The 16,797-nt window shown below is 35.4% G+C and overlaps 1 protein-coding gene across 2 annotated transcripts; it reads left to right on the forward strand.

The window, feature by feature from the left end:
• Positions 1–2,515: 2,515 nt before the first annotated feature.
• Positions 2,516–15,080, forward strand: LOC127838978 (neural cell adhesion molecule 2-like). 2 transcript variants are annotated; one of them, XM_052367121.1, is made up of 9 exons: positions 2,516–2,777; positions 4,977–5,089; positions 6,322–6,384; positions 7,439–7,577; positions 10,036–10,176; positions 10,578–10,703; positions 11,471–11,622; positions 13,861–14,017; positions 14,760–15,080. In XM_052367121.1, exons 2-9 carry the CDS (start codon positions 4,994–4,996, stop codon positions 14,789–14,791), a joined length of 906 nt encoding a protein of 301 aa, XP_052223081.1. In that variant the 5' UTR covers positions 2,516–2,777; positions 4,977–4,993; the 3' UTR covers positions 14,792–15,080. The 2 variants fall into 2 exon arrangements, with proteins under 2 accessions (XP_052223081.1, XP_052223080.1); XM_052367120.1 differs by having other exon boundaries at positions 2,520–2,874.
• The last annotated feature ends 1,717 nt before the right edge of the window (positions 15,081–16,797 follow it).

A 16,797-nucleotide genomic window follows, 5' to 3' on the forward strand; every position in this document is an offset into this window, starting at 1 on the left:
AACATCCTGTTCCAATACTAAGAACGAGTGTGTGAAATGAGTTTATTAATTGAGTCGCGTTCTGATAAAACTGGGCTTAATGCTTGTGCGTCAAGTATCGTCCGAGATCAGCCTGTGCAGTCCGAAACAGGTTAATCGAGGACGAAACTTTCTGACATAATTGGATTTTTGCTAAGAAGAGACTTTATTTAAACGCAAAATGACATAAAGCAAAAAGAGTCGTCCCTGAATAGCCTGTGCGGATTGCACATGCTAATCTGAGATTGTATTTAGACAGATATGTCAGGATCGTGAAATACTTTTTGAAATTATATACTGTTAAAGAGGGTAATTGTATTCTTAAACACATTTTATTATCACAGAGATTAGAAATTGAACGCAAAAATAACACAAACAATTGGTCATCGAAAGTAAGGAATATTCTAAACCAAACCGGTTTTAACGATGTATGGCTATTCCCCGAATCTGTGAACTCTAATCAATTAATACCGCTACTTAAAACCAGATTACGAGACCAGTATATCACTAACTGGAATACAAGTGTCACATCATCTAGTTCAATGATTTTATATAAAGAATTGAAACCAATATTCGAAAGATCTGCGTATCTTGATATTGTTGAAAATAAAAAACATAGGAATATTATTGCTAAATTACGTTTGTCGTCTCACAAATTATTAATTGAAACGGGTAGACACCAGAACATTGTCAGAGATCAACGCAAATGTGTTTTATGCAACCTCAATGATATCGAGGATGAATATCACTTTGTTATTAAATGTCCTTATTATGCCGATATTAGGAATACATTAATTCCAAAGTATTACAGATCACGACCTAGTATGTTCAAGTTTATCGAACTACTTAATTGTTCAAACAAAATAGTGTTAAGAAAACTTGCCATTTTTTGTTTAAAATGCTTTAAGCTACGAGAAGATGTGCTATATGTGTAGTATAAATGATATATCTTCCACAAAGACATTAAGCTTAGAATAATGTTGTATTTGTAACAATTATTAAATTTCGTGTTAACACTACATGATCACTTTGTATTAACCCCATCCATGTGACATTCTCACTAAAACATGTTGTATGTCATTACTTTTTAAATTGATCTTTCCTCAAAAGGATGTATGTTTTGTATATAATTGTCACGCATGCTGTTATTGCATATGTATGTTTATGGCGATGAGCTGTATGCTTAAGCTAAAATAAAATATTCTGTTCTGTTCTGTTCTGCTAATCTGAGACGACGCTTTACGCACATACATTATGCCCAGATTTCTCAGAACACGACTTAATTTGTCACGTAATATATGCAAAAATATAGAAATTTGAACATATATTAGCATATGTGTTGCTGACTACGACAGTGCGAAGGGTTAAACCGTGACCGGTTGTATGTGAATCTTACATACGCCACAAAAATGTCGTCAAATCTTACAAAATCATGTATTTAAATTTAGCCTCTAAAACCAAATAATACACAAAGCATGCTTGCTCTATCCGAAGTTCGAACCGCAGGTCTTTGAATCAAACGTCTAAATGTATACTCTTCACAAGTCTTCAAGAAGTACATTATTCTAATCATTTTTTTTCAATTAGCGCATTTTTTGATTTCATATTGTGATACAAGTAAAACTATATTAAGTTTAAGCATTCCATCTCGAAATCACAAGTGTTGCTTTATTCATTTATGCGTGTTTCTTAAACGAAATCACACGTGTTTCAGTCCGTACACACCCGATACGACTCGAGTGATATGGAACGCCAAAACTGCCTTTTGTTGAACAAGACTGACATGTTTGGTTAAGTTGACATTCTGTTGGGTTAAGTTTACATTATGTTGGGTTCATTTGACATTATGCTGGGTTAAGGCGACAGTATCTTGGTTAAGTTGGCATTATGTTGGGTTCATTCGAGATTATGTTAGGTTAAGGCGAGATACAGATAATAGTCATATTTATTCTCTTCAATTTTATAGATAGGAACAGCAGTGAGATAGAGATAGGAACAGCAGTGAGATAGAGATAGGAACAGCAGTGAGATAGAGAGGAATGGATTTTTGTTTAGCAGAGACTTTCAATAAACAAATATTTACATTATAAACAGCAAGTGTCATCCTTGATAAGCCTATGGGGATTGTACAGGCTAATTGTGGATGCCACTTTATGCACATGCATTTAGCTTGATTTTCAAGGGCACAGCTTTGTCATTGTAACGTAGTTCAGCGGAAGTGTTAACGTTCGAATACATGGCTGCGCGCAGTGATTTTACATCAAGTTCAAAATATAGGAAACAGAACAGAACAGACATTTTATTTTAACTTATACATAAGTACATCGTCTTAATACAAACAGTATAAAAATATAAGGGCATATAGTCGCTGAACGTGTTAAAGGGCAAAACGCAGCATGGCAAGACGTTGGAGTTATTAATTAACGAGAAATGCATGTCGTTCCAAACGGAGTAGTCTACCGGTTTGTACTACATGTTTGTTTACTAAAATATGTCAACGAACCGGTATCGCCATTCGACCGTTAGCGATGCGTAACGAGGCATTGCGAAAACTAAATAAAAGACCATTCAATGGATTACTTAAATCCGCGTCAACAGTGACAAACACTAACACTTTATTTACTCAAGTGCACGGGAAGTTCATCAAACTGTCATGAAGTTGTGTGAATAACAAACCGGAAATAACCAACCTCTTGTCAAGAGTGTGACAACTCGCCTTTTGTTTGATGGATATCAACACTCGATGTAGTCATGTGGAGGTTAATTGTAAAGTTTTTTAACATGTTTTAAAAAAAGTTAAGAATAAAAATAATTTGAAAGTAATGTATTACAGGGCATGGATACTGATGACCATATGTGAGTAAATATATATATATATATATATATATATATATATATATATATATATATATATATATATATATATATATATATATATATATATATATATATATATATATATATATATATATATATTATAAAATTTAATAATAACAAATGGGTTGATTAGCATGATGAGTCACATGGTATACGTAAAATAATCCATTTTTAGTTTTAGTTTATATTCTTTTAAGATTAACAGCATAGTAGCGGATTGCAACCCTTCCACATAAATACTTTTAACAAAAGTAATTATTTGTTGTGTTCCTACCACTGTCATGTATTATGTTTGATAGTTTTACACTATAACTGTACATGTATTATGACCGTGACCTTGTGATATGTATATAATAATATTGTTAAGACTGACTATGAACTATGTAAAAATCGTCATAAATATACGAATCGCGTTCGGAGAAAACTGGGCTTTATGCATGTGCGTGTAGTGGCGTTCAAGATTAGCCTGTGCATTGCGCACAGGCTAATCAGGAACGACCCTTTCCGCAATAACTGGATTTTCGTGTAGAAGAGACTTCCTTTAAACGAAATATACTATACAAGCGGAAAGTGTCGTCCCTGATTAGCCTGTGTGGACTGCACAGGCTAATCTGGGATGATCCCAGAGGGCCAGATAAGATGCGTATTTGCGTAAAATACGCATGAAACCAATGGAAATACGCATGACTTAACATTTTGTTGAGTACAATAATTACGGATTACGTATTGTGTGCAATTTTAATGCGTATTAGCCGTTTATACATGCATATAAATTCCTGTAAACATGACTGGTTCGCGTCATTGTGTCCACACCGGTAAAAACATAGTGACATGACCATCTATGTATAGAATGTGGTTTCCGACCTACTTTACTCCTCAGTCAGAACGGTATTATTTCATTTTGACCCACGATAAAGGCCGATGTTGACACAACGGGCTCCCCGCTGCATTGTTGAGAATTGATATACGCTTATGGTGAAAACATTTGACATCACATTCGATAAAACCCGAATCGCCCAACTTCAAGCATTTAATTTTTGCTATCAGTTCATCTCTTGTGTGGCACTATGTAAAACCCTTTTTCCTTCAAGCACTTTTTAAATGGCAGTCGAAATACACATATAACAAACAAGTTTTGTGGGCCAAGCTTAGAAGATTTTGATCGTGGCTGTGCAGTGTGTGCAAAACAGTGGCTTGCCAAATCAAGACGAAAAAATAGATTAATGGCTGCTTATAAGCCATGGGCAAAACACAACAACAGAACAACTGTTAAATAAAACAAAAGTGATTGCTTTATTGTGTACAAGACTGCGTGTTATAGCGAGTTAACACTACATGTACATTTTATTATTAATTCTGATCCTTTGGACATAAATACTCCTTAACATTATTGGATTTTGATTTTTACTCATCAATTAAAAATTTCATGAGTGAAATACCCCTCATCTGAAAAAATTATCTGGAGCTCTGCATGATGACACTTTACGCACATGCATTATGCCCCGTTTTCTCAGAACGCGTCTCATATGTTTTTTAATTTATTATAAACACATGTTTTTATAGGCGCTTACACAAGATGACTGAGATTAGTGAGTTGCTTCACAAATAAAGCTAGTTGGTCAAGATTTTGTACCCTTCATTGTATATTACATTCCCGTTGTGATATCTTATCAATGGTCATTAATAAGATAAAAGAATTACGTATTATATTGCATATACATTATGCATAGGTACAAAATAACAATACCCGGTACTTCATTTTTATTATCAATTTAATATAATTAGAAGTAAGAACTATTATACTTCTTGAGTTATTGCATCGTTGAACTTAAGTTAATAGATATGTAATATAATGTTGACAATTAAGTTATTAAACATAATTATTGACACTCCGCATACCAATTTTCATTACTGTAACAGTCCCCGAATCAAGCTTATTTAAGAATGATATTTCACAAGGTATTGAGACCTTTTTCGCCTGATATTCTTATCATTGCTAAAGAAAGTAAAAAAAAGAACAATGGCAGTAAATGTGTCGCTTTAACATGTAACTCATGTCTAGGTCTTACTCGCTTTACTAGGCTCAAGTGTCGTCACCATGGCTTCCGGCGTGTCGCCCCAGAAACTCCCAAAACGTCGAGGAGAGCCGGCCACTTTGATGTGCCTGTATCAGGGAATGGAAGCCTCAACAACGGTAAAGGACCGGGCTTCTGAAATGTGTTCTTTTACTTTGTGTCTGTTAAACAAGTTCTATATTGCATAAACCTACTACAACAAAGGTTATTGGATCTGTGCTCTGAAATGTTTCCATTTACTTTGTATAAGTATTATGATCATATGAGTCGTGTTCTGAGAAAACTGGGCTTAATGCATGTGTGTAAAGTGTCGTCCCAGATTAGCCTGTGCAGTCCGCACAGGCTAATCAGGGACGACACTTTCCGCCTAAACTTGATTTTCGGTAAGGAGGGACTTCCTTGAAACTAAAAATACCATAAAGCGGAAAGTGTCGTCTCTGATTAGCCTGTGCGGACTGTGCAGGCTTATCTGGGACGACACTTTACGCACATGAATTAAACCCAGTTTTCTCAGAACGCGACTCATATTATCATTGATTTGCTTGTTTTAAGGATTGAATGCATCGACAACAGTTATAGGATCTGTCTTTTGAAATACATTAATTTAATTTGTGTCTATTTAAAAAGAAGTATTAAATATACCGGTACGCGGAATTTTGAAATAGCAAAAAAATGGCATGACTGGTAATTTATTCTCTATACATTTTATTACATCCAGCAGTTAAGCCTGAACAAAGTGCACTTATATGTCAAATTATATGTAGCTCGCAGACTATGCTATATTTTGGTTGATGCAACACATGTGGTTGGAAGATAGAAAAGTCGTGTTAGATATTGAAATCACAATGTGCTCTTTTTATCAATTAAGTCCTTTGTGTATTGTCCTGAGAAAATTGGGTTAAATGCATGTGCGTAAAGTGTCGCAGTCTGCACAGGCTAATCATGGACAACACTTTCCGCTTTATGGTATTTTTAGTTTTAATGAAGTCCCTCCTTACTGAAAATCAAATGTAGGCGGAAAGTATCATCCCTGATTAGCCTGTGCGGACTGCACAGGCTAATCTGGGGCGACACTTTACGCACATGCATTTAGCCCAATTTTCTCAGAACAATACACAAAGGACTGAATTGATAAAAAGTGGCGTGACTCTGATTGGACATTAAATCCCGAGCGAGTACATGTATGCTATATAATTTATTCTTTAACTACATATTGTTATATACCTCCTTAAAAAGTTATTCCGATGACATCCTTATTGAACATTGGTTTTATCAAGTTTTCATTGAGTGGCCACTGAGTTTTTCAAAACTCATCGTATTTTCTAAATACCTTGTGATTGTTCAATTGCAGATTCGCTGGAAGTCTTCAAAAGAGGGACTGTTGACGAATGGAATGATTGTTTACAAGAACACGGTATGATAAAATGAGGACTCAGTGAGCGTATTGTTTTTGAAATGTGTCTGAACAAAAATTGGCATAATGCATGTGCGTAAAGTGTCGTCCCAGATTAGCCTGTGCAGTCCGCACAGGCTAACCAGGGACGACACTTTTTGCTTTTATGACTTTTTCGTTAAAATGAATTTTTCATTTAGTAAAATCCAATTTGGGCGGAAAGTGTCGTCCCTGATTAGCCTGTGGAGACTGCACAGGCTAATCTGGGACGACACTTAACGCACATACATTATGCCAAGTTTTGTCAGAACGCGACTAAAATTACCGCACATCGCTTTTATCACCTTCATTATCGTCACCATCATCATTGTCTGATCCGTTCTGATTCTCCTCCTCCCCCTCCTCCTCCTCTTCCTCATCATCATCATCATCATCATTATTATCATAATCATTATAATCATCAACAACAACATCAACAACACGATCATCAATAGCAGCATCATCACAAATATTCAGTTGTCGTATAACATGTTTGCTTAGGTACTCACTTATTAAATAACTTATTAATGAAAGTACTCAATGTGTGTTTTAATGACACTCTCCTACAGCATATTATATCCAGCAGTTATTGGTACATGTGCGGCATACATGTGTCTGATTCTTTACGTGCACCGACTCATGTATGTAATGCGACGTGGTTTATGTTTTGCAGTTGTATGTTTTATAATATGTGCAATTATCGATAGTTATTTACTTTATTACTTGTACATTTTGTATTCGTTTTGTTGGATTAACACGCTGTATTAAAATATAGAAGCATCCTTTGTCCAACTATAACACGCCTCATAGGCGGCAAAATGGAGGACGGTATGAAAAAAACATCGATGGAGTATTCCGAATTTTATTCTACGACTAACAGTGTTAAATAGTTCACTTAGACGGTATGAAATTGCAGGCACTCAGGTCTTAAAAATAATCGTTTTAATGTTGATGGAAAATACTCAGTGAAAACGTGACCGCTCTGAGTCAATCCGATCGCACCATTGATGTTAAAGGTGCAAAATTACTGTTTCAGAACAACTTGGAAGTTCAGAAACCGACTCAGAACGACTGGAACCTGATCATTAAAAAGGTGGACGACGCCTTTGCAGGAGACTATACGTGTGAGACAAGCACTGGATTTGTAATTGCTAGATGGACTTTGGAAATAGTCGGTATGGTAGTTTTGGTAAATAATAATTTAAATTTCCGTTTGATTTTCCTTTGAAACAGTGAACACCACCCAGTGCATTGACCTTTCTGAGGAGTTTATCTCGGTTTTGTTCATGTTTGAGTGTTTGTCCTTCGTGCTTTTGTGCCGTGTCGTACTGTCGGGCAATTAAATATACTACTCAAAATTTGCTAAGGATCATCAATGAACACTCAATACATAAACATCAAAGCAAACGCACACATGCTAATCAGTGCCCCAGATAAGCTGCGTATCTGCGTTTTTCACCCTATTAAAATGTTTAAAAACGCAAAGAAATACAATATCATGCGTATTGAAAACGCAACCAATTTGACTTTTACGCAAATTCGTCAAATTTGATGCGTACAATAGCTTCGATCGAAAATGCTTTGCTCATTTTCGGTATTTTCTCTTTGGAATAATTTTTGAAACGCGGCGACGCTTTTATTCAGAAAGCGCCTGGATGACGGAGCAGGAAATCAGTCAAAGTTATTTAAACGCTCTGTGGACTAGAGTTCATAACTTAATTACAGCGTTTACGACAACATACATGCGTTTTCAATCTGATTTAATCCGTCGCTCATTGTGCATGTATTTGTAAAGCGTCTCTTCTTTTAGTTTCTACTACAATGCGAAATAAAAATGTCTAAGAGAGGTCGAAAGACGTCCGCGATTGTTGCGCCAAAATATCAGTCGATCACAAACTTATTGAACCAAGAAAGCAAGAGCCAATAAATGCCGAATCATTCGTGTTAACATTCTTTTTAAGTTTAAAGTTTATATTATGGACTGTTTCAAGGGTTAAAGATGTTATGAAACATCTGTTTATTAAAGTTAATTATAATTGTTTACAGTTTTATTGAATCAATACAAGTGTGCAGCTTCAACAGATGTAAAGCAGAAATGATTATAAGGTATGCAATTATATAACTAAGTTTACCCTATTTCAAGAATGAAATCACCCTATTTTTCAAAATCAATGGGTGAAAACCCTATTTCCCAAATAATTATCTGGGGCACTGATGCTAATATCAAAACCTGCAAAATAACAATTTAAATAAAATTAAATTGAAGATATTAATGTGAAAATAAAAATTGATCCTTAGCAATTTTGAGAAGTATAATTGCCATATACAAAGAACCTCGTGTTATACCGTAATAAAGTTTTTGTTCTGACCGTTTGTTAATTCATGTATTTAAAATATGATTTGTGTACTCATTGTTAAGCGTTCACTGCATTCATACATATTTTCCATTTAAAAAAGACTTTACTTTCAATAGATAAACTTTGTGTTTGAATGCGCTTTTTAAAGTTTGTTTTAATAAATTGTTTTATAATTATGGTAACAATATGTGTTTTTGAAATGGATAACTAGATATCAAAAACATTCACGACGTGGTTATCTGAAATGCAAAGTATAAATGTTGACTGGCCTAATGAAAATTGTACAATTATTACATTTTTTTATCAAAAGTATGCAATGTAAAATCACCAAGGGCTACTTCTGTTATTTGTGTGGCTTTACGAGACCTTGGTGAACATTTTTCAATTCAATAGTTTCAGGTGTAACTTATATGTTTATCCGTGTGATCTTGGTGAACATATTTCAATTCAATAGTTCCATGTGTAACTGATGTGTTTATCCGTGATTCAATAGTTCCATGTGTAACTGATGTGTTTATCCGTGATTCAATAGTTCCATGTGTAACTGATATGTTTATCCGTGATTCAATAGTTCCATGTGTAACTGATGTGTTTATCCGTGATTCAATAGTTCCATGTGTAACTGATATGTTTATCCGTGATTCAATAGTTCCATGTGTAACTGATGTGTTTATCCGTGATTCAATAGTTCCATGTGTAACTGATGTGTTTATCCGTGATTCAATAGTTCCATGTGTAACTGATGTGTTTATCCGTGATTCAATAGTTCCATGTGTAACTGATGTGTTTATCCGTGATTCAATAGTTCCATGTGTAACTGATGTGTTTATCCGTGATTCAATAGTTCCATGTGTAACTGATGTGTTTATCCGTGATTCAATAGTTCCATGTGTAACTGATGTGTTTATCCGTGATTCAATAGTTCCATGTGTAACTGATATGTTTATCCGTGATTCAATAGTTCCATGTGTAACTGATGTGTTTATCCGTGATTCAATAGTTCCATGTGTAACTGATATGTTTATCCGTGATTCAATAGTTCCATGTGTAACTGATGTGTTTATCCGTGATTCAATAGTTCCATGTGTAACTGATGTGTTTATCCGTGATTCAATAGTTCCATGTGTAACTGATATGTTTATCCGTGATTCAATAGTTCCATGTGTAACTGATATGTTTATCCGTGATTCAATAGTTCCATGTGTAACTGATGTGTTTATCCGTGTGAGGTGAGGCTTTCAAGGTAATGATGATATTGGTTGCCATGTGTTTTCAGATGGTCCCAAGATTATCCATGAAAGTTCGTCTGCAGATCACGTGACGTTCCCAGAAGAAAGCTCGCCGGAACTGCTATGCAAGTTCTCTGGTGTTCCTATACCTACAGTGCGCTGGTTCCGGGTGTTGACGGACGTCGTAGGTATGGCGAGACTTGAGATGACATTTAAACAGTACTACATTAAAACGTCATAACGTGCTTGGTGTGGCCGTATACATATAAAATATCGCATTTTACGTTCGATATTTTAAAAATTGAATCTCTTTCCTAACAAATATATAACTGTATGCACTTTTTTGTTTTGATATTGTGACTTGGCACTCAAGTACAAACTATTCCCCCCCCCCCCTCTCCCAAATTTGTCTTTAATTCCCGCTTGAAAATTTGACATATATTTATAATTTCTTTTAAAGTGTGTGACAAATACAATTGTGCATGCCATTCTGGCTGTGTACAAAAGATGCATTCAGCAAGGACAATAGTGTAGGGAAGAACATGCTATAGCAAGTAAGTCTGGGTGTGTTTCCTCTTTGTCTCGGCAGACACGGGGATAACTGGAGAGAAACTTCGTTTCCCGGATGTGACACGTTACGCGTCTGGAAGTTACACTTGCGTGGGCACGAACAAAGTTAGCAGCTTCAACTACACGATTGACCTGAAGGTGACATGTGAGTTACGCGTGATATGTTTAACTTTAAAACTGCGTTCCATTACTGTGAAAAACAAAATATTACTAACACGAGCATCGTTGCAAAACAGTAAATTAGTTCACATCTTAAATCTTCAGCGCTACAACTTTTGATGTCATTATACTCAACTATGGAGACAGTCTTTGAAGAAATCACCCCAAAACGGGGTGCATCGCTTTGAACAGCCATATCTTCATCAACTGTGCAGCGATTTTCACGATCTCGGTCTAATTTAACGCAGAACTGAATTTCCTTTCTGGAAATTTATATATCTTGCAATATTTTTACAAATGCTTGGTCAACTTGTAAGAAATAACACGATACACAACTCGCATGACCCAGTTTACAATGAATATTCTGCGTTGAATAAGACCGAGATCGTGAAAATCGCTGCACAATTGATAAAGATATGGCTGTTCAAAGCGATGCACCCCGTTTTGGGGTGATTTTGAGTTGCATACCTTGTTATATATATATATATATATATATATATATATATATATATATATATATATATATATATATATATATATATATATATATATATATATATATTTGATAGTGAATTTTTTTTCAGAAAAGTTGTTTTTTCGTTATAATGTGATTATTTATCATTCAAAATGATGTTTTTACTAATTGATATCATAGCCACACGCTAACCACCTGTGATCTGGGACGAAGCTTTACGCACATGCATTAAGGCCCCTTTTCACAGCAGTTCAATTAGGTTTTGCTATGTCTTCCAGTCCCCGTTGAAGTAGATGTGATGAAGGAAGAAATATCTGCCAGAAAGGGGGAAGTTGTCTCCCTTGTTTGTGTGGTGCAGGGACAGCCGATACCGAAAGCTTACTGGACAAATCCAAATGGCGAAAAGATAATCAATAATTGGCAATTCGAGGTAATATTTATTGACAGAAATAAAGAAACATCGTCGTTGGTGGGTTATTGTTATACCAACATCATATATTACTAGAAATTAATAATATCATCGTGCGGTTTGAAATATTAAATAGTTGGCCGGTAATTGACATGACGCCTTATCAGTGATCGCTCCGCCCACTTAATCACGTGGCTCAGCGGGAAGAAAACCTAGACAAGCTAACACCAAAATGGCTTCTTTGCCTATAGACTGCATATAGATTTACGCGATATTCCGGATGATTTTATCGACTTGTTTAACACCATATTACACTTGTAAAGGGGTTGATGCCATTTAGTTATTCTGCAAATGAAAAAAAAATATGATTAAAGAGAACATCGGCTATTTATAACGGCACACTAAACACACTCTCAAACGCTTGCGCGCTTACCGAAATTGAACCCGTTATTACGTGTCATGGTGGTATAAAAAATTTGCAATAAATTAACACTTCACCGGTATTTACACGTGTTATTAACAAAATTATTACCGAAACATTCCCCCCTTCCCGTGTATTTGAAACGAAATAGCGCTTTATAACTGGGAATTCGGTGAAGTTTTACGCGCTTTCTGACGCCGGGTTGGTACCTCAATCCCACATGTTATTGCGTATAAAAGTGATATTAATACTATTAAACATTGCTTATGGGACATTTATCAATCACTATAATTGAAAGTGAAGACAGCACAATAAGTTTGGTCATTGTCATATATAAAGTAGCGCTGTATGAAGGGGTATTCAGTAAAGCTACCTGTATCAGACGATGGCGCAGGTACCGACTTCTCCAAAGTTAGTTATATCAGTAATAATAAATCTTATTATGTGGCATTTATCGATTCGATTCTAGTAAAATAGAAACATATTATCGTTTTCACTTGTTTCTGACACACACAAAACTCAATTTATAACAGGGATTTCGTTAAGTTACGCAAAGTTGGTACCAATCTTCTCTATTATTCTACAAGCACACGTGATATAATTTATACTTAATAATGCGTAGTTATTTCTCACATAACAATTCCAGTTTTTTAAATAAATAAATGCTCCATAAGGGTGATCTCGGTAATTCTACACATTGAAGCTTCCACTTGCTCTTGTCAAGACCGCATTTCCGCGTTTGAAATGGTATATATATAATTAATCTAAATTATGGATACCGAATGTCAGAGTACATAAAACCTATTTACACCGTTTTTGCCTTATTTCATTTCCGCTTTTTTTTCGGACAAATCAAACGAAACTCGTTGAAAAAAATGAGAACTCGGCATTCGATCTCAAAGGTGGTTTAAAAGCGTTCATTGGTGACATCACATGTCTGCACATGTGTAGATACCGTTTTTAATATAATATATCACGAGTCACCTTCTAATAACATGTATAATAGCAATAAAGTGCATTACTATCAGAGTAATAAAACACAGCACAAATTAGGCTTCATGCTGGGTTTTATTTCTCTTTAAGTAATGCAGATGAACCTCGCTTCTGTATATTAATGACCTAGTAACTGATAAAACTATTTTTTTTAAACGTGAAATATTATGTGATAATCAGTTCGATAACATAAACTATTAAAATCTGCTAGTATATCCGATAAAAATATATTATAATTGTCTTTGACAGTGTTGACATTCAGTTGTTTGTGGTTGACATTCAGTTGTTTGTGGTGACGACCGCATGCATTTATACATCTCTTACACTTCTCAAGATCTCTTTTCGGCTTTGGAAACGATATGAATTAAATGTCACCAACTAATCTTTCAGGATATCGATTGTCCGAGTTACATAGTCCCCAACGACACCTTTTAACCATTTTTACTCGTATTTTAAAGAGGAAAACAAAAGAAACTCGTTGGAATAAAAGTGAACCTAAACATGTAGCTTGTCTAGAAAATGGCGGACAGGTCGTTGCTAACGAGTGCGCCCGATTAATCGATCGCTGATGGGTGGATCAATTCTAGTGGGCGGAGCGATCATAGATAAGGCGTCATGTCAATTGATGTAACAACATCCTTTATAAGTTGTACCGTAAGGAATAGATCATAAATAATGTTATAATCTTAAATTCCTCACATTTGTTTCAAATGAATATATTCAATAAACAATTGTATATTCATCTATGTCATGTGTACGTGTAATTTATAATAATAAAAAATATGTTTACAATACCGTAAAAACGCCATGACGAAAACAATCGTATGCATTTCCTTATGTACTAGGTGGTCGAGGAAGGTGACGGCGATAATCCGGTGAGGTTTGTAACGGCCACGTCCAAACCTGGCGCCCTTGGATTCCACGACTTTGGGGACTATACCTGTGTAGGAGATGGCGACAGCAACACAGCTACGAAAGTGACACAGCTGAAGCTATCAAGTGGTGAGCGGTGCATGTATATAAAGTATTATATTCTTTAACCCTTTGCATGCTGGGAAATTTGTCATCTGCTAAAATGTTGTCTGCTGAATTTCTAAAATTAGCATTTTCTTTTTTTTTTCCAAAGCATACTGTCAGAATAGCAAACAGTTTGGATCCTGATGAGACGCCACGTTCTGTGGTGTCTCATCTGGATCCAAACTGTTTGCAAAGGCCTTTAAAACTAGGTTCCAGCACTGAAAGAGTTAAGCGGGTTGTAATTCTTAATTGATTACACGTCTATTATTATAAAGCCTGCCGTACGTTATTTTATAGAGTCAAATATGTGAATGTCAGATTCATAAACTCGTGGTGTTAAATGTGTGTTCTTGTTTGACAGCAATATTCGTGTAAATACCATTAAATATATTTCTTACGAATATAAAGACGCAAACAATGTTTACAGAATGTCATTTAGTCGCACTGGGAAACGGGGCTAAATGCACGTGCGTGAAGTGTCGTTCCAGATTAGCCCGTGTAGTCCGCACAGGCTAATCAGGAACGACACTTTTCGCCTTTATTGGATTTTTGTCATGAAAAGTCTTCCCTTAAACGAAAACAACCATTAAATCGGAAAGCGTGCTACCGTGTAAGCCTGTTAGGAGTGCACAGGCGTATATGGGACGAAACTTTACGCACATGCATTACACCCCTTTTTCACAGAGCGAGGCTCAATTATACAGTATTTGTTACACTTACATTGCAGATCCGGCGAGTGGTGTGATCTTCTACAACTAAGCGAGGAATTCTTTACTGACCTTCATGGTTCCATCGCAAGACAGTGGTCATCTACATTTCAGACATGAACACGGTGCGAACAAATGAAGACCATTGGAAACCTTGTGCAGCAATATACATGATAGTTAACAAATGAATTAACATCATAGTGGACTTTGTGTTTTGAATTAAAAAAAATGCTTTACTATGCGATAGTTTAAAATAGATTAAATAATATAATATTATATTATTTCGATTAGTGTGTTACAATCAAGGAATTGTTTAAAATAAAGTGGGGAAGCTTATATGTGTCAATGATGACTTTTTTTGCATCATTGTGTATTCGGACACATGTTATTAGAATAAAAGATTTTCATATTCTCTATTTGTTTGCTAGTAAATATAATTTGCTTAAAATATTATAAACTAATAACAATAGAAAGAAAAATGTTGAATACAAAACATTGCCTTATCCGGAATTCGAACTCAATATCATTGTATTCAAAAGCTTCTGCGCTACTACCTCTGTGCCACGCATTCTGTATTGTAGATATGAGCTGTGCTCTGTGAAAAGGGGGTTTAATTTGCGTACAGTGTCGTCCTAGATTAACCTGTGCAGTCCGCACAGGCTAATCAGGGACGACATTTTCCGCTTGTATGGTATATTTAATGTACAGAAAGTCTTTTCTTAGCAAAAATCCAGTTTAGGAGGAAAGTGTCGTCCCTGAATAGCCTCTGCGGACTGCACAGGCTAATCTGGGACGCCACTGTACGCACATGTCAGTTGTCAAAAAAGTTGCAACAGATTCAAAGGAATGTATACAGTGTGTTTTAACAAGCGAAATAACACTCCTGACTAAGAAACATATCAAAATTGTTGGCTTATTAATCGCTAATAATATTTCCTAATAGGTGACATAATGAAGCGTTTTTAATTTTCAATTTTTATTATATACCTGCTTTATGTTTCCAAAACATACAAGTTGTATCAATCGGTAGAAAACAACTGCACAAAAATAATTCCCGTATTATTCTACTCGCTAGTTTTCCACTTCCGTATTACCATACAAGCCGGACTACTTTTAATGACGTCACTTTGAATGCAAAAAATTATAAGAGCATTCTTGGTAAATTATGAATGATAAAACTCTTTTTTTAACTTAAATGATTGAAAGTTGTACATAATAAAAGAAATATTACGAAAGTCAATTGTTACAAGTGTTTGTATCAGTCTCGTGGCTTGCGCTATTTCGTATCACACTCGAGCCTCCGCCTCTCGTGAGATACGTCATCACTCAAGCCACTCGACTGATACAAACACATGGAACAATTGACTAGCGTAATATCCCGTATGTATCGTTTTCCTCAGTGATATGGAGAATACGTATATAACATTAAACATGCGTGCATTAAACAAATCGTTTATAATTAAATATCGTCATCACTCTGTGAAAAGGTAGTTAAATGCATGTGCGACAAGCCTCGCCTTTCGATATCAGCCTCGTCTGATATCACATCATATAAAGTCACCAACCATATGTTCCTTTATATCACGCCATCTACAAAATATTCTTCTTTCATTGGCTGTTTGACGTCACATGCTCACCCCATATATTCTATATGGTGTCAGTAGACTATATGGGGCAGTAGAAACTATATAGGGCAGTAGAAACTATATGGGGCAGAAGAAGCATTGAAATTTGTTAATTTGATGAGATGAGATGGAAAGTAGTTGGCGTGATATAATCGTTACAGGGTTAGTTACTGACCCCGTGACTAATAATATATATCTATAATACCCGATACAATCAGTCCATTCATGTTCATGAAATTTACGCCAGTGATCCAAGTAGTTTGTCAATGATTAAATACATATAACATCGGCTGTTATGTATACTTACTTGTGGCGTCAGTATTTTAATATGGAATGTTTTCAATGCATTCAATCGCCAAAACAAATCGTAATAACCGTTATAAATCGTAACTCAATCCTTAAAATGGTAGTATTGGCACGTTCGGGATTACAT

This window comes from Dreissena polymorpha, chromosome 7 (assembly GCF_020536995.1).
Source record: "Dreissena polymorpha isolate Duluth1 chromosome 7, UMN_Dpol_1.0, whole genome shotgun sequence".
NCBI classification, from domain to species: Eukaryota; Metazoa; Mollusca; class Bivalvia; order Myida; family Dreissenidae; genus Dreissena; species Dreissena polymorpha.